Source organism: Macaca fascicularis, chromosome 13 (genome assembly GCF_037993035.2).
Source record: "Macaca fascicularis isolate 582-1 chromosome 13, T2T-MFA8v1.1".
NCBI classification, from domain to species: Eukaryota; Metazoa; Chordata; class Mammalia; order Primates; family Cercopithecidae; genus Macaca; species Macaca fascicularis.
This window is the reverse complement of record NC_088387.1, coordinates 2,724,141-2,749,751: the sequence shown is the minus strand read 5'-3', so window position 1 is coordinate 2,749,751 and position 25,611 is coordinate 2,724,141. Positions and strand designations below refer to the sequence as shown.

Here is a 25,611-nt window from a genome sequence, read left to right as displayed (position 1 = left end):
GAGATTGGCTAATAAATGAATTATCCTCATTCCTTCTATCTCCTGGTTGATGCAACAGTGGATGCTAGAAGTCGGTGGGTCAGAGCTTTCAAAGTTCTGAGAGAAAATAACTTTCAATCTAGAATTCTAAACCCAGGCAAACTATCAATCAAATGGAGAAACAAAGACATTTCTAGTCATATCCCTAGGTAGAAACTTTCCCTTCCCATACATCCTACATTAGGAAGTTACTTGAAAATGTGCTTTTCCAGTAAGAATGACATGTCTGCACAAGTCACAGACAGCAGGAGGTCTCCCAGGAAAAAAAAGGACTTAGAAATCTTGGAAATATATGCATACATATATACAAGCATGCATATATATATTTAACATATGCAAGAATAATGATTCAAACAAGTAACATAATTTTAAATACTGACCGAGAAAACGTAAAGAAATCCTTTTGCTTGACGCTATTAACATTCTTCAATTGGCCAGCGTATCACATAGGACCTTAAGGAAGGCATATACTCCTGAACTGTGACTTGTCCCAGTATTGAACAATATTTATCCAATCAGAATAGTACAAATACTTTTTTGTGTTCTTTTAAATGAAAAATTTTAAACATGTACTGGGAAACTTTGGAAGGAGTACAGCATTGACAACACGATGGTTTAAGTGTAGCTCTTGAAAGGTTGGAATGAAAGGGGAAAGAAAAAGCATAGATATTACTACCATGTGAACTCAGGAATTGAAGAAGTTATGCAACTTGATAGATCAAGAAGTAGAGGCTTATGTATATTAAATAAAATGTTACAAATGCAGCCAATAGAATAAAAGATAATGTAAATATCCAATATTAGGAGCGGGAGACAAAGAGGGAAGGGATGAGAGTAAAATTATAATTTTTTTCACGTAGTGGAATAAAAAGTTTAAATATAACAAATCATAAAATAGACAACTATATGAAACATGTACTTTGATAAAAATTAATAATTAATCTGGAAATCTCACAGAGGAAAGAGAGGGAGAAGAGAATGCCTTTATTTTCTATACGAATGAATCAAAGTCCTGGACTACCCCTAAGGTACACATGGGCAGAAAACACTCAAAGCAGCACAGCAAAGACTTTGAGAACTGAACTACAGTGTAAACCATTGCCCAAGTCCCAGATTACCAGTATAAACCTTGAGGGATGCATGCAGGCTTAAGCTGTGAATAGCACAGCCTTCTAAAAGTGAACTGACATGGAAACCACTGCCCACAGACGGGAAGGCAGAGCTTGTGGTCTAAACCTAACCAAGTCTGATGGAAAAAAATTAAATCTCCTTCAGAGAATTTAAACAGGATCCAGAATCTTAAAACATAATATTCAAAATATTCAAAATGTCCATTATACAATAAAAAAAATTCAACAAACAAAAAAGCAAGCAAATATGACCAATTCTCAAGGTAAAAGGCAATCAATAGAGTCCCAAATTGGGAAGACTCAGATAGTGGAATGATCAGATAAAGACCTTAAATTAGCAATTAGAACCACAGTCTATGAGATAAAGGGTAAATACTCTTGAAATAAATGGCAAGGTAGTTTTTTGTTTCAGCAGAGAAATAGAAACTATTAAATAAAAATGGAAATTTCTGAAGTGAAATATATAATGTCTGGAAGGACTCAGTAGCAGAAATGATAGAATTGATATAACAGAAGAAAGAGACAGTGCACTCTAAGACAAAACAATAGAATGTATCCGATTGGAAGAATGCAGAGGAAAAGGATCTTTAAAAATGAACAAGGTCCTTTTCCTGCTACAGATAATTTCTTCAAAGACCAGTTCAGTTATAAACCTTTCTGGAATGATGTCACCCCCAGGAAATTTCAGAAAAAGAAAGGAAAAGATTGTTTTGTTATTTCCAAATGGCACTGCATGAATCAAAGTTGGAGTGAATGTCATGGCTATGTCTACTACATGCAGAAACTATTAGCATCATTTTGACTTGTAAGGTACAACTCTAAAGTTTCATTTTTTAATGTTTGATGACTGTTAATAGAAATATCCAATCCCCATTCATCTCTCCCTCCAAAATCCCCCGTAGCCTTTATTCCATCATCCAGAATAGTCGTTATTTTTAATTCCCAATCAATTTGAGGACAAATGTTCTTGTAAAATATATTAAAATGAATTACTAGAAAAATGAAATAACATAGCAGAGAAAGAGCTTGATGAATTACTAGAAAAATGAAATAACATAGCAGAGAAAGAGCTTGAGTTCTAAGTAAAATCTATTTAAGGATTCTGAAAAGCAAACATGTAATGGTAAAAGGGTTGGGAAAGAAGACAAGAACTCAAAGTACCACCAAGCTAGTGGTGGGTAATTTACCATTTGTTCCCTCTATTGTCTCCTGGCCTGGTCCAAAACCCAGAAGTAGGCACAAGGGTCCAGACAGAGAGAGCGGTAGGAGAATCCTAGAGTTCTAGCTTAATAAACGGAAAAAGGAAATCCTAACACTCAGAAAGAATACAAAAATTGTCCCCTCTTTTTATTCTCCATTTTCACACCTCAGTCATCAAGCAATCCTGTGGCATGCAGCAATGTTTTGAGCCCAAAACTCTGAAGGAGGCCAAATCTTCTTGTCTGATTAGTGGCATTGTGATTTTGAGAAGGTGGAGTGAAATCTCATTGTTCTCTCTCTCTCTCCCTTTCGCTCTCCACCCTCTGTTTGGCTCCAGATGCAAACACAATAAAAAGAAGCCACTGAGCTGGGTATACATTAATAAGCCCAGATTTCTGGCTGGAGAACTGAAAAGAGAGGCCATAGGGAACTAGAAATTACTGGCAAGATCATTGATATAGAAAAGAGAAGGGGAAGCACTAACCCAACACCAAACCAGACAAATCCATCACAAGAAAAGGACCCTACAGACCTATATTCCCCATGAATGTAGATGCAAAATCCATAAGAAAATAGAGCAAATGAATCTAGTAACATATAAGAAGGATTATATACAATGGCCAAGTCGGATTTGTCCCTGGAATGCAACACTGGTTTAACACCCATATTAATAGAACAAAAGATAACAATTAATGTAATATACCATATTAATAGGATAAAGGATAAAACCATATGGCTATTTCAATGCATGGAGAAAAAGTATTTGACAAAAATCCAACACACTTTTATGATAAAAACTCAACAAACCAGGCATAGAAGAAAACATTCTCAATTTGAGAAAAGACATCCATGAAAAGCCTACAGTAAATATGATAACCAATTTAGAAAAACTAGATGACTTGCCCTTAAGATCAGAAACAAAGTAAGGCACTCTCACCACTTCTATTCGACATTGTATTTGAGGTTCTAGCCAGTACAATCAGGCAAAAATAAATAAATAAATGTCTCCAGATTGGAACAAGTAAAACTATCTTTATTCATAAATGACATGATTGTATATGCGAAACCTCTAGGGAATTCACCCAAAAACTGCTAGAATTAATTAACAAGTTCAGCAAGGTGTCATGCTACAAGATAAATGTACCAATAAAATCAACTGTGTTTCTATGTATTAGCAATGAACACTCTGAAAATGAAATTAAGGAAAAAATTAATTTATAATAGCATCAAAAAAGAATAAATTTAGGAACAAATTTATCAAAATAAGTGGAAGACTTATACACTCAAAACTAAAAAATATCATTGAGAGAAATCAAAGATCTAATAAGTAGAGTGACATACCATGTTCATGGATTGGAAGACTTGATATTATTAAGATAGCCATTTGTTTCAAACTGATATATAGACATTATAATTTATATTAAAATCCCAGAAAGTTTTTTGTTTGCTTGTTTTTGGATTTTCTTTTTTTTGTTGCTGCAGAAATTGAGAAGTTGAATCTAAAATTTACATATAAATGCAGAGGACCCAGATGATCCCCCAAAAAATGTTGACAAAGAACAAATTTGGAGAACTTGCTTTTTTTTTTTCTTTTGAAACTTACTATACCAACTGTCATCAAGAAATTTTGGTACTGACATAGGATAGCAATATGGATTAGTGAAACAGTACTGAGTCCAGAAATAAATCCTTATAGTCAATTGATTTTTGACACTTTGGAACAAAGTTTGGCAGTTTCTTAAAAAATTAAACAAACTTACCATATGGCCTGAAATATTGCTACAGTATTAGATACCTCACCAAGAGAAATGAAAACTTATAACCATAAAAAGACCTGTATATGAGGATTCATATCAGCATTATTCATAATAATAAAAGGGGAGAAAGAATTCAAATGTCCATTAACTGGAGAATGAATAAGCAAAATGTGGTATATTCATACAATGGAATAGTATCCAGCCATTTATTTATAAAATGCATAGAAAAGGCAAATATATAGAGACCAATTGATTAGTGGTTATCCAGAGCTGAGAGTGTGAACAGAGAGTGATTGCAAATGGGCATGAGGGATCTTATTAGAAGGAAGATAACGTTCTAAAACTGGATTGTGATGGTAGTTGAAAACTCTTGTTGGTTTTATTAAAGATCATTGAGTTGAAATAGGTAACTTTCTTGGGGGTACAAATTATACTTCTACAAACCTTTTTTTTAAGGTAGGAATGTTTTTGGTTTGCTCTACATAACCACTCACAATATTTTGCATATACTGTAGTGGGCTGAATGACTGAATGAGTACAGGAGCTTCCGAATCCATCTACAAATCAAAAGATAAACCACAGAGGCCTTTTTCTCCAAATTGCTACACTGCTGAAACTGGGGATTTTCCATCCTAGATTTTTACTCATTTTTTTTTCTTTTTTAACCATAAACTTACTGTAATTCTTGAGTCTCTTAAAGAAATTAGTCCTCCATCCCAATTGGAGTGCCTAGCAAAATAATTCTCAAGTGTCTCCTCTTTTCAGACCACCAAATGCTCCTCTTCTCCATGACACAAAGTCCAATATAAAGTGTTTGCCCAGACATTTTAATGCCACCTTTTTGCAGTGATATAGCTATCTAGCTATAGCTATGTATTTGCCGTGCTATAGTTACACCATAAATAAAATATCAATGCATACTTTATGAGTTCATTTGCAGTCCTCCTCTTAAGAAAGTCTCTAATTTATGAGGCAGCTCGCTAAAAAAATTTAAATAATTTCAGGCAGTCTGAACACCATTTGCTCTTGGGTCATTATTCATGTTCAATACAGTTTGGGTCCTGGAAATAAGTGGGCTCATTTCCATGGTGCCCTGATATGACTGGGTTCTGTTGTAGCCATCTATCATTTGGACCTGTGTGGAGATGCTTTTTAGTTTCATTAAAATAAGTGGAAATATGGTTTATAACCTCAGAGATGAAAACTTAAGAGCCAGGTACTTAGAAGTGGAGAATAAATAAGCTGAGAGGTTAAGGTCTCTTACAAGGACCGTGGGGAGTCTTCAGACCTGCGTTGCTTGTAGCCTCTGCAGCCACGGACAAAAATGTGTGGTGAACAATACTCTTTTGTTTACGATGCTCACATCTAGCCAGATTTTGCTTGGGTCCTTCCCTACTCATGGAATTTGCACACTTGCTGAGGCAATCAGTATCCATCAAAGAGAATTCACCGTCACTGGTGGGTGGTGAATGTCACCTGTTTATTCCCGGGCTTTCACCCAGAAAAGAAACCTAAGCGCTCTTTCTAGCGTGAGGTTCAAAATGGCCTACTGTGGTCTGAAATGACCTCAGAGGAAGCAGCTGGACTAGGAGACAGGAGAAATAGGATTGGGTGCTGCCCACCGGGCTATGTGACTTTGCACAATCTTTTAGCCTTCTTGGGTCTCAGTTTCTGCATATGCAAAGTAAGGGAACAAACTAAATAATCTCTACCACTTCCTAGTTCCCTATTTCTGTCTAGGAGGGTCTAAATCTACACTCTTGGAGAAACTGCTAGGATGTATGTACAAGGCCAGGATGCAAGCCTGCTACCCTTGCTCGCAGCTCCCACAGGATAAGAGAAATGCACCAGCAACAACTGAGTACACGAGTAGCACAGTTTTTCCATCTTCATAATCCAGTGGGATGCCCAAGCACAGCTTCCTACAGTAATTTCTTCAATGGAAGACTGTGTAAAGTGTTCTGATAATGGATAGAATTTAAAGTCTTGAGAACCTGGAGCCTGTCATACTGAATCAACTGTTAACTTGAAAACCTCACTTTTCTATAAGGTTTAAAGCCTTTATGGAAAAGCCACCTTGCTTCAGGTCACCGGTGTTCATGTCAAAGACCAACCGGCTGGGAAGATACTTTGGTCACTGAGACCACCAGACAGTCTGTGTCTCCAGACGAATAAAAACCTGATTCCACAAAGATGTCCACATCGATTCCGGGAAGGCATTTCTCCCCTTTGGATTTCATTAGTATGACAAATCATTTCTGAGAACCTGTGCCTAGATACATTTAAAGTTCCTGTTTAAAATTCTGAGTGAGCAGAGTCGCATAATTTATTTAACTAGCCCTCTTTCATCTCTAGATTCCAAATATTGATTCTCTCAATTTCCTAGCCAGAAGTTAACTGAGGAGATTGCTTTCTACATGTTCAGAATCGGTTTAAAGGTATACATCTGGGAGTTCAGTTGCCTAAAATAATCAGGGAAGTCTTTTTTTCTATAGTTGTCACTCACTTCCCAATTCTTCTGATAGAGAATAGCCATTTACTCTGTGAAGAGCTTCCCCCTGCATGGGTGACAGTGAATGGTAGCAATGCTATGGCATTCATTCTTAACACTGCAACTGCCACCGAAGAAAATGTCTTTCTAAATGGTCACATGTATCACTCCCCTTCAAGTCATTCATACACCTGTCAGTTCACTGGAAAGGACAAGGACAGATACTAAAGAACATTGTAAAAGTAATTCATGTTGGCTGTGAACGGTGGCTCACACCTGTAATCCTAGCACTTTGGGTGACTGAGGCGGGTGAATCCCTTGAGACCAGGAGTTTGAGACCAGCCTGGCCAACATGGCAAAACCCTGTCTCTACTAAAAATACAAAAATTAGCTGGGTGTGGTGCCATGCGCCTGTAATCCCAGCTACTCAGGAGGCGAGGAACGAGAATCACTCAAACCTGGAAGGCGGAAGTTGCAGTGAGCCAAGATCACACCACTGCACTCCAGCCTGGGTGATAGAGTGAGACTTTGTCTCAAAAAAAAAAAAAAGTAATTCATGTTTACTCTGCTTTGTTTCCAACTGTTATCACTATTGGCAAGAATTCATTTCTCGTTGATTCCACAGCATGGGGCTTTATGGAAGGAACCATCCACCGCGGCCTACATGATGATTTGGTGATTCATCTGGACCATGGCGTAGTCAACTGAACTGCATCACAGATAAAGCACAGTGGTCAGCTTCAATATAATGGTTCATCCCACAGAAACAGAACACAGGCTTCCCAGGATGAGAAGACATCCCACCGGGGCAGCTAGAGGTGCCATCCCTTCAGCCAGAATATTGACAACTTTGTTCCAGAAAGATGACATCCTGCTGGTTTTGAACTTTGCTGAAGACTTTGGGGTGCCGTACAGTTCACATCAAAGAACGCCTCCCAACTCCATTTCTTTTCTGCCATACCTCACCTAAACATGCACACAAAATACACGCCAACTACTGAGGTCTAAAGAGAAACCCACGGGTGATGAAAGTCAGAGGGAATAGAGACAGAGCAGGAAAGGCTAGCTCTCAAATAAATAAGCCAACATATGTTTAGACTCAGGCACACAAGAATAGCCGCATACCAGTTTCAGTGAGGAAGTCCCACGAGCAATGATGCCAGCAGGAGGGATGCTGTGTGCTGAGTAATGTGATTTAGCCTTGTCTACAAAATTCAGATAATCCAATTTACTTCCTTGTCAGATTCAATCGCAGGTGATAGGGACGAGGGTCCCAAATGGTGCCACCCTCTTTTCATTTCGTGACTTAATTTCAAGGTCATGCTCTTGGACATGGTGGTGGAGATAGTGAAATGACTAAATGTTTGATGCTTTAGAATTTTCCACTTCACAAGCAGCATACTTCCACACTAGGTACAGAATGCATTTCTACAAGTTAACCAGAACTAGTCTTTGGCTTAAAACCTTGTTTAAAAAACCCACTACTGAATACTTTTCCTGCCCTGAATTATTGAATTCCAGCACATGCAATCCCCAAATTGTCGTAACAGCAGCTCCAGCATGCTTCTTTGCTCATGTTTGTCCTCGAGGCCATGTAAAGTCTGTCACTGCTCTAATCGAAGGAATGTGTGTAGGTTCAGAGAGGTGCTGACCTTTCCCCTTTCTAGGACACCTAATTATAAGACCGGGACATTTGCAAACTGTGTCTGTGAATAATTCAACTCCCTTTAAAACCTTGGTGTACAGGACAGGGCTAACCTGCAGCGTTTGGAAACTCACTCAGTTCCCGCTCATTTAAATTTAGAGGGATTTCATCCACCAGCAAGTATCCAGACTCCGCATCCCTTTGAAAAATGGACCGGAGAGGCCTGGCACGGTGGCTCATGCCTGTAATCCCAGCACTTTGGGAGGCTGAGGCAGGCAGATCACGAGGTCAGGAGATCGAGACCATCCTGGCTAACATGGTGAAACCCCATCTCTACTAAAAATACAAAAAAATTAGCTGGGCTTGGTGGTGGGTGCCTGTAGTCCCAGCTACTCGGGAGGCTGAGGCAGGAGAATGGTGTGAACCCAGGAGGAGGAGCTTGCAGTGAGCGGAGATGGTGCCACTGCACTCCAGCCTGGGTGACAGAGTGAGATTCTGTCTCAAAAAAAGAAAGAAAAAAGAAAAATGGACTGGAGAGACAATGAGAAAAGAGCTTACAGGAAAACAGAAATCAGGAGTGGCAAACTCCTGCCCAGCCTCTCCGGAGCAGGGAGGAAGTGGCCTATGGTGAATGAGTTGGAAGGCCTCAGTGTGCTTTCCTTCCCAGGGCGTTTGCACTTTAACAGAAGGCAAATATTGTGCCCAAGAAGTGAAGCTCTAAGTGGAATTTCCTGCCTGAGCCCTGAAAAGAAAGCAAAATCTCCTTGTGAACTGCTCTCAAGTACGACACATCCGGGCGGGGGCTCACTGGAAAGCTGGCGGTGCTGCCTGGCCAGCCAAGGCTTAAGGGGGTTTTGATCCCCTTCCCTTCCAGTAGTCTTGGGCACTTAGCCTTGCCTTAAAAACCAAAGGGATGTAGAGGAGTGCTCTGTGAACTTCCCCCCCGCCTCCTCAGGGCATAGTATAACTCTAGAAAACACACAGTGAGTAACACGCATCCCCAAATCCCACCTCCCTCTCCAGGCACTGCTTCCTGAGCCCGGCACAGGCCTGGTGAGCAGTCTGGCCTCAGCCTCATCCCAGCTGGTGGTGCTTTGCGCCATGCGAATGGCTAAGAGGCACAAGAATCAATTCCACAGACGATACCTGAACCAGGAAACATTCCTTCCCCTCCTGGACCCCAGGGCAGCACCAGGCTCTGGGGAACAGTTAATCACCCTGCAAGCAAAACCTCCAGTCAAACATTAACAGCTACCTCAAAGGCTTTGCTGAAAAGAAACGTGTGTGTGTGTGTTTTTTTTCTCTCTCTTTTTCTTTGTAGCAGCAAAGGAATCTAATAAATATATACAATATTCCAAAAAGAAAAACCAAAAAATCCAAAATGATTTCCCTATCTTGAAAGCAAACCTGCAACAGCATCTCAGGAAATAATCCCTTATTGCTCTTTTAGGAAAAAACATACAAAGAGAGAGAAATCTGAAGTGTGTTATATATCTAAATCTGAAAATCACCAAAGCTCGGGATTTGTAATTCCGTGTTCCTGATACAGTTATTCATCTCCCGCTACTCCGGAGATGAACAAAAGCCACACTTGGGAGCCACTTTTGTGTCACCTGGTAGGAACCACTACCAGCTACCTACTTTATACAAACATCTCCCACGAGACTGTGGTGTGCAAATAAATTCTGAGTCTTTAAGAAAACTTTCCCCTAATTTTAGCTGTCTTGAGGCACGGGCCAAGCTCAGAAGGCAGGAGGAGGCTGGGGTATTGGTATCCTGTCCACTCCCTGCTCTTTCTCTCTAGAGCTCCAGGAACTCTCTTTCCTTCCCTTGCCCCTTTAAGTCTGGGGGTGATAACAACTTCCTGCTATTGCTTGTCCTGGGGTCCTGTAATATCCCATGGACGGCCTTAGACTGACCTTCACCTCTGTCAAGAGTTCCTTCATTAACGTTTCTTCACTAGTACTGAATGAATTGGATTCTGCTCCCTGGGTGGCCCCTGCTAAGCCCTCTGCACTCCGTTTTCTTCCTCCAGACAGGGAGGGCAAATCTGTCCCCAAACTTGTTTAGGGTGCTTGGGTAGAATTCATGACTCGGAACAAAGACAAATGTAGAGGCAGGAGAGTGCTGGCATCTGCCCAGCTGAAATCTCCAGAGAGGAGGGTGCCTTTAGCTTCAGAATGGAAAGACAACCTGGTTGTAAGTTTTTGTCACCTCAGGGATCCCCAGAGTTGACACCCACCTTCCCGTTCCTGAACATCAGGACACGAGACAGAGACCTTTTAGAAAATAGAATTTGAGGATATTTTCCTCCTTCTTTCAGTTTCCTCCAGTGACTGGTGTTTCTGAGCAGGATTCTCTCCTTAACCCCCATCTAACCCCGAGCTAACCGTGGCACAGTCGTGAAGGCTTCATTTTCTCTTTGTCATCCGCTCACTCCCTCTGGGATTTCAGCTTCACTCTGGCCATACGCCCCAGAGGCCCATCGGGGGTCCCACTTCCAGATGGTAAACTGTCACTGCAGTGCTGTCTGAGGACAGCATGGCCTGAATGTGCACACATCACTTCTGTGTGATGGCAACATCACCAGTGCACCCCCAGACTTCTTAACTTCCTGCCCACTGATATGGACAGGAGGCAGGGAAATACTGGGCAGAAGACCGCGGTCCCGGGTGAGGGCCCCACTCTCAAGCCTGGACCCAAGGCCCAAAGGGAGAACACGCATTTCTGTTTTCCTGCTTGAATGTTGCCTTTTCCAAAACCACCCTCTGCCTGTACTGTCCCCCATCCTGTACCCATAAAAACCCCGGGCTCCACTGGCCATGGAGTAGCAGAGAAGAAGAAAAGAGAAGCATCACTGAGCAGCCTGACATCATTGAGAAGCAGCTTGACTTCAGAGGGATGGCTTGATGGCGGGACCTCAGAGAAGAGTGTGGCTGGCGACAGCCAAACCCCAGGGGAAGACCCACCTTCCCCCTCCATCCCCTTTCTAGCTCTCCATCCTGCTGAGAGTCACGTTCATCAGCAATGAAATCCCCTGCATTTACCATCTGCAATTTGTTCGTGTGACCTGATTCTTCCTGGATGCCGAACAAGAGCTAGGGATACAGAGGGCTGTCCCACCGAGCAGTTAAACACTTAGCTATCTGTGGAGAGCAAAACTAAAGGAGCACGGTTGTAACACACGCCCTCTGGGGCTCCCGGGGTTGCGGGTACTCCCCTAGAAGCTGCCTCGGGGCTGCACAGAGTTCTGCCCCTGCCGGCACCCAGACGTACTCGTCCTGGCCCCTGAACCCACTCATCTGTGTGCTCCCTCTCCCGAGAGGGGCTGAGAGCCATGGGCTGAGTAAACGAGCCACCCTCTTCGCAAGTCCTGCGAAGGGGTCGGGGAAAATTTCCTGTTTCAACATCAGTAGATTTTGTTCCACCGCAGAGCAGTTCATAGCCACTAGGGAGCTCGTCTTCCCCACAGACCTGAATATCAGCAAAACAGACGAAGTTTTTGCTAGTGGAATTAGGAAGGCTGACTAGTCAGGGTGTGATGCCTCCCACCTCCCGTTAAAGAGAAAATCTTGTGGACTGTTAAAAAAAAAAAAAGTTACAATGCAAGAATGACAATTGGTTCATTTACTATCTGGGACACAGATAACAGCTGTATATATTCTGAGTTTATCTTACATAACTGAAAGACATTTTCCTCTGTCTCCCCAGCTAACATCTTCCTGCATGTATAGTGTCAAAGTCACAACCCAACAGAATATTCTCAATGGCAAATAATTTCTGTTCTCTTCCTTCTCCAATTCCATCTCATCCAGCCTCACCCATGCCTGCCTCCCTATGTGCATTTACTTAAAGCTCTCTTTCTCCTGGAGCAGAGCACTCAGCTCCCCACCCTGAAGGTGGGGCTCCAGCTTCCTTGCCAGTCACGGCTTTGAGAAGGAAACGTGTGCAGTCAGTGGTGTGGGTAAGTTTCCACGGCCTCCTTCAGGGCTGCTTTCAGCTTAAAAATATTTTCTACCTCCAAATTTTCCAAAGCAGTCAAGGTTATGGGTGAGAGAGCCTTTTTGATCTTTCTGGGCCAAAGGATTTGCCCTGGAGAACAATCCTTATTTATTCAGAAAATGTTGGAGGACGGCACAGCTGGGCTGCCCTAGACCAGGCTCCCAAGGAAGATTAATTATAATCCACAGATGCCCCCCGGCAACTTCCCCTACCTTTCAGCTCTGAGGGCTCTGGATTGGCCAGTGAGGGTGAAATCTGCAATTAGAGTGACATGAGGGGTGCTAGGGAGGGGAGTTTTCAAAGGGAATTTAAAATTTCAGACTTGAGATTTCTCTTGTCATTACGGAGTCAGTGAGCCAAGTGCCCATCTCCAGGGACACCACGAAGCAGGTGGACTATGGAAACAGGCAGAAACCATTACACAGTCAAGCATGGAATGTGCCCAGCGCAGGATGCTAGGCAGAGCAGGTGGGAAGAATGGCTTTCACTTTAGGTCTGATCTGGAGCCAGCCAGGAACTGCGCGTGGAAGCTGGAGCATAAAAAGCAGGCACAGGCTCCCTGGACACAGCACGTGTTGCCGTGTCTCCTTCCCACCTCTGGTTCTTACTGACAGAAAAATCATGAAGCTGCCCCAAACTTAGGAATCGGCAAGGCAGCTATGCTGGGTGTCAACCCTGCTCCAGAGGAGGGTATCAGAACGCCCTGGTCATCCAGACTCCATCACACACCCTGCAGCAGGCCAGATGCAGTGGCCACAGCCCTCTGGATACACGTGGGCAGCCCCCTCCGAATGGTCTCATCCCCATTTTGTTGCTTATCAGTCAGCTCATGGGGGGGCTTAATGATGAACAGAGGGGTTCTTTCACGGCAATTTATACTCATCTTTCAAAAGCTTTGGCCCTTGCTAAAAGAATTTAAAATGAGACTCTATTTACATATGAATCAGGAAAAATGACTTGCATCTATGATGCAGTTTTCACCGCAGGATCTCAGAAGACCTTGAAACCCGGAGCTTCGCACACCAAAGCTTGAGTCCTGTTAGTGGGTCACAGAATTCAATCTGTGGGGTGTGATCATAACGGCATTTTGGACTCTCAGAATCTATCACACATGGAAAGGAGAATTATCATCGCAAGAAAACAACATTCAAAATCTTCCACTGCAGAGGGCCGTGCCACGAGTAGAAAGAACTCTGAGGGGAAGTCACCAGATGTGGCCTCTCCCGCAGTTACCTAGGGACATTTATTCTGGAGCATGGGTGTTCCCCTAACAGACAAGAGCGGCTTTCGACAGCCTGGGTGAGGACAAGGCAGTGAGGGGACAGTCTTAGCCCCTGACCAAGAGGCAGCAGCAGACCCAGTGATACCACTACACAAACGAAACGCCTTCTCGCGCACTAGCTCACCTGGCGTTCCCACCCCCTTTCTCCCTGCCTTCCCATTGAAGATCTGGAAGCAAAACTCTTCACTTCTTAAACGAACTTCCTCCACTTCTACCCACCCTTCTACCCCCTGCAAACTGGCCTCTGCCCCCACCATTCCACTGGCGTTATTCTCGCCAACCTCACTAATGCACTTTCTCTTGGCCAGTCATATGGCTTTCAGACATCATTCTGCATGGCTTTCCAAAACTCCTTGATAATAACTTTAGCAGTGGAAAGAGCCATCACTGATAATGTATGTTGTGTGCATTCACTGCTGAGCACCTGGTGCTGCACACTCTCCTAGGTGTATGAAGTATGTGGTCTCACAACCTTCTTTTAGGCCAGTGCTTTAATTTTTGTATTTGGAGTCAGGTGGACCGGAATGCAAATCTCGGCACTGCCATCTTCCAGCTGTGTGACGCCACTCAGGCCTTCTAAGCTGAGTTCCTGCCTCTTGTCCTTGGCTCTCTACCCCGGGCCTCCTGCTTCTCTAACTTATCCACCTTGGTCCCTTCTACTATCTCCTCCTCCTCTCCTAGCACCTGAAATGACCTTCAAATCTATCCCCTTAACTCTGGCCACTCTTCTAAACTCCAGACGTGCGGCTGTTTACTGGCCTCTCTCACCTGAGTGTCCCACGGATATCTAAGAATCAGGAGTGCTGAAAGTGAACTACCTTTCTCTGAAAATCTGCTCTTTCTCTCACGGTGCCTCTTCTGTGTTTGTTCTTTCATTTATTCACTGAAATATGTGTGCATGCCTACAAGGTGCCCACCACGATTCTAGGCTCTGGGAGCACCTACACCACCACAAACCAAGTCCCTCCCTTATTTCAGTGGGGAAGACAGACTGTAAACAAAAATGCCAGGCAGGGAAGTGTGCTGCAAAGTAAACAGACACGTGGCAGAGGGTTAGAGGATGACACGTGATGGGGTAGGCTGGCCAGGGTGCACCCGTCTCCCTGAGGAGCAGAGGAAAGATGGAAGGGGAAGCAGTGCTTCTGCTCCTACAGTTGTCCAAGGCAGAAGTTTCGTGAGCATCTTCAACTTTGTCCCACATGTCCTACTTTCCCACAACCCATGTCTCTGTTACCTGTTCTCTCCCCAGTGTTCCCACCTGGCTCAAGGACTCAACACCTCTCAAGGGGAGCGCTGCACAGGATTTTGGTCTTTTATGTTGGGCCTCATCTCATTGTCAGAATAATCTTTCTAGGACACACATCTGTGAATGTCCTTCGCTTGCCAAAAACCCCTCCCAGGTGTCCATTTCCTGCAGGCGTAAGTCCCTGACCCCAGCAGACTTCAAGTACCTCGTTTTCTGGTACCATCTTCCCGTTCCCGCCGTCGCTCCTGCCACGTTCCCCAGGGAACACTCCGTGTTCTTCCCCACATCGCTGCCTGAGCCCAGGCTGTTTCTTTCACTCCAAACACTTCTCGCACCCCAGTCCGCAATTCCTAGGCATCCTTCTGGGCCAAACTGGATTAGTGACGCCTTCCCTAACCGCCCAGTCAGGTCACTTTTCCCCATCTTCCAGGTGGTCTCTGGAGGTGCCTCTGTTGTATTTATAATCCAGTGAAAGGCTGTAAGGGTCTGCATTTCACTCATCAATACACATTTGTTGAGTGGCCCCTGTGCACTGGGCTTCACTGTCAGTGCCATGGACACAGCTACAAACAAGGCCAGACCATCACTGTCACAGCAGTGATGCCCTGGCGCAATGTCTCCTCCATCGGGCTGGGCCCATGCGTTCAGTGCAGCTAACGAATCCCCATTTTGTGTCCAATATAAGGTACCCCCTGGAAGATCCCAGGGAGACAGAAAAGAATGAGGGAGGCCACTCATCACCTGAGGGCACCTGCCCCACACGCAGAATCTTATCCATGATTTTTGGATGAAGAAATTATGGGAATTATTTTTATTCCCATTTTGCGGTAAGGAAAGAAAGACATAGAACAATTAATTCAATTAATTCGTATGTTGTAAACAACGAGCTTGACTGCCAGACTTCCAGATGAATTCGGTGGAACACAATGATCTTTGCTCTGAATCACAAGAGGCTTCTTTTCACTCCATTCACAACACTTCCTATTTGCAAAGTTAATATGAAGTATAGACAAAAGAATAGGCCAGCAAATTCTGCTGTTAGGCGGCGGGGTCTCCATAGCTCAACACCTGGGACTGGCCATGGTCTGTAGTCCTCATTCAAATTAGGATAGTCCAAGGACTAAGTCTGTTGTGTTCTAGGTACTCCCAGTGCCTAGAATAGGGCTTGGCATCTCATGGGCACTCATAAATATTTCAACGAATAAATGAAAGAGCAAGCAGGACAGGGAAAAGCACGAAGCAGGACAGGGAAAAGCATGAAGCAGGACAGGGAAAAGCACAAAGAGAGGAAGATCATCTTTTCAAGGAGAGGCAGGTAATTCACTCTCGGTCCTCTTGAGTTTTAGGTGCCCACAGGGCATGTGGGTAAGGAAGGCAAATAGAGAAATGTCTGGGGGTGTCAGATGGCACCTCCCAAAGAAACACTGAACAATTCTTTGAGGAAATCATTTTGTTTGAATAACATTACTAGACATATGACCTTCTGTGACAAAAATTTTTGCATTCTGCACAAAAGACATAGCTTTTTACACTGAAGGAAAAAATGTGATTTGCAGAAGAAAGAATAAAATGAAAGAAAACAAACAAAACAAAATGAAGCAAAACACAAGAATCTAGAGCATCAAAAACAGAATTTTAAGCCAGGCTAAACCAGTAATACTTGGCAAAGACTGAACCAAAGGTGATGAACCTGAACAGTCAGATCTGGGGTGGATTTTTAGATGAGAATGTGGTGAACACCTGAAAATTATCTAGGATTTAGTAAGATTTTGGATGAACTATTCCATATCTCTCTTAGTTAGTTTTGTGCTGCTGTGAGAATACCACCAACTGGGTGATTTATAATAGACAGAAACTTACTGGCTCACTGTTCTAGAAGCTGGGAGGTCCAAGATTAAGGGACCAGCACCTGGGGAGGGCCATCTTGCTACCCATAACCTGGCAAAAGGCATCACATGGGAGAGAGAGAGAGTGCGCAACAGAGATCCAAACTCATTCCTTCAATAATGAATCCACCCCTGTGATAGTGGCATTGGTCCATTTGGGACCAGAGCCCTCATGGTCTAGCCAGCTTGTGGTATTATGGCATATATATATATATTTATCTGGCATGCATATATATAATATATATACACACATATTTTTCTTCCATAGTTCCTGGTTCATAACTCCTAACATCCTTGGGGTCTCTGCAGTGCTCTCCTTTGTGTGCCTGTGCTGGGTACGTTCAGGGTGGGACTGGTCACCAGAAAGACCAAGGTAGGATTAGAGAGTTAAGACTTTCAGCCCAAACCCCCAACCTCCAGGAGGGGAGAGGGGCTGAAGGTCAAGTTGATCACCATAGCCAATGCTTTAATCGATCATCCCTACGTAATGAGGCCTCCGTAAGAACCCAAAAGGACAGGGTTTAGAGAACTTACTGACAGCTGAACACATGAAGGCTCCTGGAGGGTGGCCCACCCAGGGAGAGCACTCACGGAAAGGAGGCTCTGCACCCTTCCCGCATAGCTCCCACGATGCATCTCTTCATCTGCATCCTTTGTAATATCATTTATAATCAACTGCTAAACATTGGTGCTTCCCGAAGTTGTGTGTGCCCCTCTCGCAAATTAATCAAACTCAAAGAGGGAGTTGCGGGAACCCCAACTTGAAGCTGGTCAGTCAGAAGTTCTGGAAGCCCAGACTTGTGACTGATGTGTTGGGAGGGCCAGTCTTGGGAACAGAGCCCTCAACCTGTGGGATCTGACGCCATCTCCAGGTAGTAGTGTCAGAGTTGAATTGGAGGCGAACCAACCAGTGTCTGCTGTTTGGTACGTGTGGGAAAATCCCCCGCACCTCTGGTCCCAGAAGCCTCCTTCCCTGTTGGTGACTGCCTTGTGGGCGAGGACTGCCTTGTGGGCGAGGACTGCCTTGTGGTGCGAGAGCACCGGCTGAGAGAGCGGTTTTTCCCACGCGCCTCTTAAACGTCCCACCTCCAGCACTGCTGCAAGGGAGATCAAGTTTGCAATGCAGGAACTCTGGGGGACACATTCAAACAAAGCACCATCCACACACACCCACGGAGAGTCAGAGAGTGGGTTTCCCACTGGCCATGTGTATTTATAGACTCCAAATGTTTATACTCTTTGCTCCAGAAATACTACTTCTAAGGCTGTATCTTAACAAAATAATTCAACTATGTGCGCCACAGGAGTCATGAAAATACTATGTGAGAAAGCAGAAAACCAGGAAATAACTATAAATGTTTAACGTTTAGTGAAGAATCAAATAAACCAGGGTATATTCACACCATGGAATATTATGTAACCATCACCCATATAAATCTGACAGTTCAATAAAAACACAGAGAAAGTCTATGAAATAATAGTAAATTTAAAAGCAGAATATACAATAATTTAGACACTCTGACTGCACCTATGTAGAAAACATTTGAGGAGAAAAAAAACTAAAAGGAAAGGCTCCCAAGTGGTAGCAATAAGGCAACCAGATTATAAATTATTTTTCTTTTTAGAAGGTTTGCTTTATTAATGGTGATAAAAAATAATTGCTAACACTTATAGGGAGCTTTCAATACTATGCACTTCACATGTTCATTTCTCTTTATAACAACCCTATGAGACGGATACTATTAATACTATTATTTTACAAGAAAATTGAGATTTAGAGACTGAGTAACCAAAATCACACACAGATTAGACAGTAGATCTGAGGCTAGTTCTTGGTCTGGCTCCTATGAACCAGGCTTTTAATCACTACATTATACTTCTATTTAGCTTTTTCTTTTTCAATTAAAAGATGTATTGTTTTAAAAATAAGTCCATAGTACAATCAAGTGGCATTTCCTTTATGATGAAAAAAAGTACTGAGACCTTAACTGGATTGGCTCTAACCCTTTTAGAAATCAATGTGGCAAAGAGTGGGAGAGAGAGAAGGAAGCCAGTGTAGGGATGGCAATGACTTGGGACAGGCAGAGAAGGAGGAAAGACAGAGACCTCCAGGGCACCCACCTCTCCCGGGGCCTTGTTTGCATAATTCTTCTTGGCAGCCTCCTGGAGTTCCATGGCCTGCTGGATGTACATTTTCCCAGCTAGGATTTCGCTTTCCAGTATCGACAGCTCTTTCAACGAAATGGGCCAGTTCAACCGTTCTAAAGCCTGGTTTAAAACTGTTTTGTTTTCCAAGTACTGTATTGGTTTGTTTGCATCTAACCTAAAAAACAAACAAACAAGCAAAAAACAAGAGGAAGAAACAAAAAGCAAAGAAAATGACTGTAATTGAAAAAATATGGTAAGATGGTTTCCTAAGAAACTCTCCCCTGAGAAACATCTGTTGAAGCTAGTGTCAGTTGTCAGATGACAGCATCGTAGCCATACCCTCTGGCCCATCAAGACTTTGGTAGCTTACAAAGGTTAGAAATAACCATCTCTGTGAATTATGGTAGGCACTTTTCCTTATTACCTCATTAGGTTATCTGACTTTAGAGAAGTATGATACACATAAATTTTCCGCATTTTTTTCTCCGTATTTGGAGCCTAACATCTGGCAGAACCAAACATGAGCTTCAAAGAGATTTCACACAAGTATGCCTAGCAGTGACTCTGAAAAACAAAGCAAAGCAAAACAAACCCAAATATTTGCCTCAGTGCAGTAATTCTTATACTAGCTCATTTTAGCTATTTTTATCTCCTTTCCTCTTTGTGAGCCTAAATAAGTCTAAACTATTTGGCTCGGCTGTTTTGGTACATAAAGAACAGAAGCCAAACTTTCTATGGCTGATAAGCAGGCTGTGGGACTCCAGAGGAAGCTAGTGTGGTGTGATGGCCCAGGGCCTGGATTCTGTTTCCAGTCTGAGCTGCTTCTGAGTCAGACACTGCTGGAAGAGAATGGGTAGCAAGAAAGAAAACAATTAATGATTATCACTCTTATTGCTGAAAGCAGCACTTATTTCTTTAGATGTTGGGTATTGGAAGAGTACAGTCTAAACTCAGCACAACCACAGGACTCCATCCACAAACAAACTTATACCCAGAAGACAGCACAACATTCTTATTGGAATGATGTCAGCAAGATGGTGGAATAAAAATCCCGGCCCTCATTCCCCTACAGAGACACTGACTTAACAATGTATGAACCAAATTGCCTTTGCGAGAATTACAGAAACCAATGATGAGCTTGTGGCACCTTAGACAAGTACAAACCCAGGAAGAACTGTATGAAGCAGAGTAAGAAAGTTTGTTACATTTTGCCTGCCCTAACCTCTCCTCCTTCCCAAAACAATGTGATGCAACTGGAAGAAAACTCCCCAGTCCTGGCTTCTCCTTTGGAGAAGACAGTGGAATACACATTCAAAGTTCTTGTGTTTTGGGAGACTTCTCAAGAAACAGGTTTCTGTCTTGCCTGATTCAGAGTGCTGATGAGAACAGTGGTATATTTTGCATGTCAGGTTGGGACCTCTGAGAATAGAAATGGGCGCTACAGCTTGTTACAGCATTGGAGATACTGCAGTACTGCAGAGAGACACCAGGGGGAGCAAGATATTATAGGCTCCTGAAAGAAATGGGCAAACATTTTTCACCGGGAAATTACACACACAAGCCCAAAGAAGACACATCCCCAGAAAAGGTTTCAGAGATTCCCCCACATCTCTAGCTGGGATAACTGGTGAAGCCCTTCACCTGTAAGAGGCCAGTTTGTGAAAATCGGATGAGATAGCTGTTTCTTCAAATGTCATATTATCAACTAAATATCATAAGGCATACAAAATATAGGGAAAAGCACACAAAGATATGGGGAAATGGCCCAATCAAAGGAACACAATAAATCTTTAGAAATCGGTCCTAAAGAAATGGGGATACATTAATTACCTGACAAACAATTCAAAACAACAATGTTAATGATGCTCAATGAGCTAAAAGAAAATAGAGACAACAAATACAACTTAGAAAAGCGATGCATGAACAAAATGAGAATATTAACAAAGAGAGAAACTATAAAAAAGAACCAAATAGAAATTCTAGAGCTGAAGAATGTTATAACTGAATTGAAAACTTCACCAGAGGGGTTCAACAGCAGATGTGATTAAGCAGAAGAAAGAATCAGTGAACTTAAAGAATAGATTTTAAGTCATAAGTTGTTATAACAGATGAAGAATAGCATATAATGGTAAAAGGGCCAATCTGCTAAGAGGATATAACAGTTATAAATATATGTGCTCCTGGCATCAGAGCTCTCAAATGCATAAAACAAACTTTGATAGAATTGAAGAAATAGACAGCAACCCAGTATTAGCAGGAGACTTCATGCTCTGCTTTCAATAAAGGACAGAACAACTATACAGAAGATCAATAATGAAACAGAGAACTTGAACAACACAGATCAATTGGGCCTAACCAACATATGGAGAACACTTCACCAAACAACAGCAGAATACACATTCTTCTCAAGTACATATGGAATATTCTCCAGAATACACTGAATGTTAGGCCACAAAACAAATATTTTTAAAAAAGAAAGTTGAAAGCAAAGTATTTTTTCTGAACAAAATGAAATGAAGCTAGAAATAATAACAAAAGGAAAACTGGAAAATCCACAAATATATAAAAATTAAGTCACATATTCTTAAACCACCAATGTGTCAAAGAAGAAATCACAAGGGAAATTGGAAGATATCTTGAGATAAATGAAGGAAAAAAAACACAACATATCAAAATGTATGAGATGCAGTGAAGGCAGTACTAAGAAGGAAGTTTATAGTGGCAAACACATTTTAAAAGGAGGAGGGTCTCAAATTAACAATTTAACTTTACTTTTCAAGGAACTAGGAAAAGAACAAATGAAAGCCCAAGTTAGTACAGGGAAGAAAATAATAAAGATTAAAAATAGAGTATAGAAAAACAATAGAAAAAATATCAATGAAAGAAAGATTGGTTTTTTTGAAAAGACCAACAAAATTGACAAGTTCTTAGCTAGACTAACCAAGAAAAAAGAGAGAAGACTCAAATAACTAAAATCAGAAACGAAACTGGAAACATTACAACTGATGACACAGAAATTAAAAGGATTATGAGACTACTATGAACAATATTATACCGACAAATTGCATAACCAAGAAGAAATGGATAAATTCCTAGAAACATACTGCCTACTAAGACTGAATCATAAATAAATAAACTGAAGAGATCTATAACTAGTAAGCAGATCAAATTAATAGTCAAAAACCTCCTAACAAATAAAAGCCCAGTACCACATGGCTTAACTGGAGAATTCTGCCAAACAATGAAATAATTAATAACAATTCTCCTCAAACCTCTTTCAAAAGATTGAAAAGGGAGAAATACTCCTAACTCATTTTATGAGACAGAAATTACACTGATACCATAACCAGACAGAGATACTACAAGGAAAAAGAAACTACAGACCAATGTCCCTGATGAACAGTGATGCAAAAATCCTCAACAAAATAGTAGCAAACTGAATTAAACAGCACATTAAAAAGATAATCACCATGAAAAAAATGGGCTTCATTCCTGGAATGCAAGGATGGTTCAACATATGAAAATTAATGTAAAATACCACATTAACAAAATGAAGGACAAACCCCACATGATTATCTCAAGTGATGCAGAAAAATCATTTGACAAAAGTCAACATCCTTTCGTGATAAAAACACTCAGCAAACTAGGAATAGAAAGAAACTACATCAACATAATGAAGCTTACAGCTACTATCGTACTTAATAATGAAAGATTAAAAGCTTTTCCTCTAAGATCAGGAATAAGGAAACAATGTCCACTCTTCTCCCTTTATTTAACATAGTACTGAAAGTCTTAGAGAAATTAGGTGAGAAAAAAAAAGGAACAACATCCAAATTAGAAAAGAAGAAGTAAAATTATCTCTGTAGAGGACATGATTTTCCGTGTAGAAAAACCCTAAAGATTCTACAAATACTGTTAGAACTAATAAATTCAGCAAACTTAAAGGATATAAAATCAACAAACAAAATCAGTTGCCTTTCTATACACTAACAATGAAAAATCAGATAAGGAATTAAGAGAATAATCCCATCTACAATAGCATCAAAAAGAATAAATTAGGAATAATTTTAAGGAAGTGAAAGATTTGTACACTGAAAACTACAAAACATTGCTGAAAGAAATTAAAGATGACACAAATCATAAAAAAGACATTTTGTGTTCATGGATTGAAAGACTTAATTGTTAAAACGTCCATACTACCCAAAGTGATGTACAATTCTATGCAATCCCTATCAAAATCCCAATGGTATTTTTTGTATAAATACAAAAATATCCTAAAATTTATATGGAATTTCAACAGATCCTGAATAGCCAAAACAATGTTGAGAAAGAACAGAGTTGGAGGCCTCATACTTCCAGATATCAAAACATATTACAAAGCTACAATAATCAAAACAGTGTACTGTCTGTAGTGTAATCAAAGCAGTGGCACTGGCCTAAAGACAGACATACTGAATACTGGAACTGAATAAAGAGTCCATAAATAAGCTCTCATGTGATCTTGTCAAGTGATTTTTGACAAAGGTGCCAAGACTACACAATGGAAAAATGACAGTCTCTCCAAGAAGTGATTCTGGGGAAACTGGCTATCCATATGCAAATGAAGTTGGACTCTTGGTTTAAAACATATATAAAAACTAACTCAAACAGATTAAATATCCAAGCCTATAAAACTCCTAGAAGAAAACAGGGATAAAGCTTCATTATACCAAATTTGGCAAGCTTTTTTGGATATGACACCAAAAATGTAGGCAGCAAAAGCAAAAATAGACAAATGGGACTATATTAAACTTAAAAACTTTTGTGCATCAAAGAAAATAGCTGCACATCAACAGAGTGAAACAGGAACCTAAAAAATGGAAGAAAGTGTATGCAAATCATAAACCTGAGAATGGGTTAATGTCCAGGATATATAAAGAACTCCTACAACTCAACAACAACATAACCTAGTTTAAAAATGGATAAAGGGCTTGACTAGACATTTCCCTGAAGAAGACATACAAACGTCCAGGAATCACGTAAAAAAATAATTAGAGAAATGCAAATCAAAACCACTATGAGATATCCTTCATATCCATTAGGATGGTCACTACAAAAACAAAAAAAAATAGAAAGTAAGTGTTGCCAAGGATGTGGAGAAGGATTCATGAAGTTCAGAAAACTTCCAGCTGGATAAACTCAAAGAGAGTCACACCAATACACATTATAATTAAACTACTGAAGGGCAAAGAGAAAATCTTGGAAGGAGTAAGACAAAAGTGACTTGTCATAAATAAGGACTCTTCCATAAGATTAACAGTTGATTTCACATCATCAACTATGGAAGCCAGAAGGCAACAGGGTGATATATTTAATGTGCTGAAAAAAAAAAAGAAAAAATAATATCAGTCAAGAATTCTATATCTGGTAACACTATTCTTCAAAAATGAAGACAAGATTAAGACATTTCCAGATAAATAAAAGGTAAGAGAGTTTGTTACTAGTAGACCTGTCCTAAAAGGAATGCTAAAAAGAGCTCTTCATGTTGAAGTGAAAGGATACAGAAGATAATTCTAAGACACATGATGAAATAAACAGGACTAGTAAAGATAACTACATAGGTAAATACAAACACTAGTATTCTTGTATGTTTGGTATGTAACTCATTTTGTTTTCTTTATTCTTTAAGAGGCAAATGCATAAAATAATAATTATAAATCAATGTTAATGGGCACACAGTGTAAATGATATAATTTGTGACAATAACTATATACAGGAGGTTGAAGCTGAATAGGAACAGTTAATGTTGGCTACTAAAACTAACTTCATATCAATTCAAACAAGATTGTTATACATGTAGGAGGTTAACTATAATTCCCATGGTAACCACTAAGAAAATAATTAAAAAGTATACAGAAAAGGAAATAAAGAGCGTAATGACCCATTAGAACAAATCAAAAATAAAAGACATAAATATTGGAGAAATTGAGAAACAAAAAATTTGACATGCAAAACAAATAGCACAATGGCAGATGTAAATTTTTCATTATCGGTAATCACTGTAAATGTCAATAGATTAAACTCACCAATTAAAACAGAAAGATTGGCAGAATGAGGAAAATAATGATCCAACTATATGCTGCTTAAAAAGAGATTCACTTTAGACCTAAACACACAAATAGGTTAAAAGTGAAAGGATAAAAAAAGATATTCCATGGAAATAGTAACCAAAGAGAGTTGGAGTGGCTATAATATTACCAGCAAAATAGATTTCTTATACATTGTTACGAGACAAAAGATAACATCATATATTGCTAAAAGTCTCAAATCATCAAGCAGATATGAAAACTAGAAACACATATGCATACTGAGCCTTAAAATGTGTGAAGTAAATATTGACAGAATCACAGGGAGGCATAGACAGTTACGTATAGTTATGTCTTGGTATCCATGGGGGATTGGTTCTAGTACCCCCTATGGAAGCCAAAATCCACAGATGCTCAAGCCTCTTAAATAAAATAGTGTCATATTTGCATATAACCTACACACATCCTTCTGTACACTTTAAATCATTTCTAGATTATTTATAATACCAAATACAATGTTAATGCTATGTAAATAGTTGTTATACTATACTTATTTTTATTTGTATTTTTATTGTTGTATTATTATTTTTCTTTTTTAAAAAATATTTTTTATGCATGGTTGGCTGAATCATGGATGCAGATCCCACATATATGGAGGGCCAACTGTGTAAAAATAGTTGGAGACTTCAACGCCTCACTTTAGATAATGGATAAAACATC

General features: G+C 40.8%; 1 protein-coding gene across 1 annotated transcript in view; it reads right to left on the bottom strand.

Annotated features, from left to right (window-relative positions):
* Positions 1–25,611, bottom strand: part of VWA3B (von Willebrand factor A domain containing 3B) — a 236,023-nt gene that overhangs the window by 24,214 nt on the left and 186,198 nt on the right. The window contains 1 exon segment of the mRNA XM_005575037.5: positions 18,800–19,001. Coding sequence (XP_005575094.3) covers positions 18,800–19,001 — 202 coding nt within the window.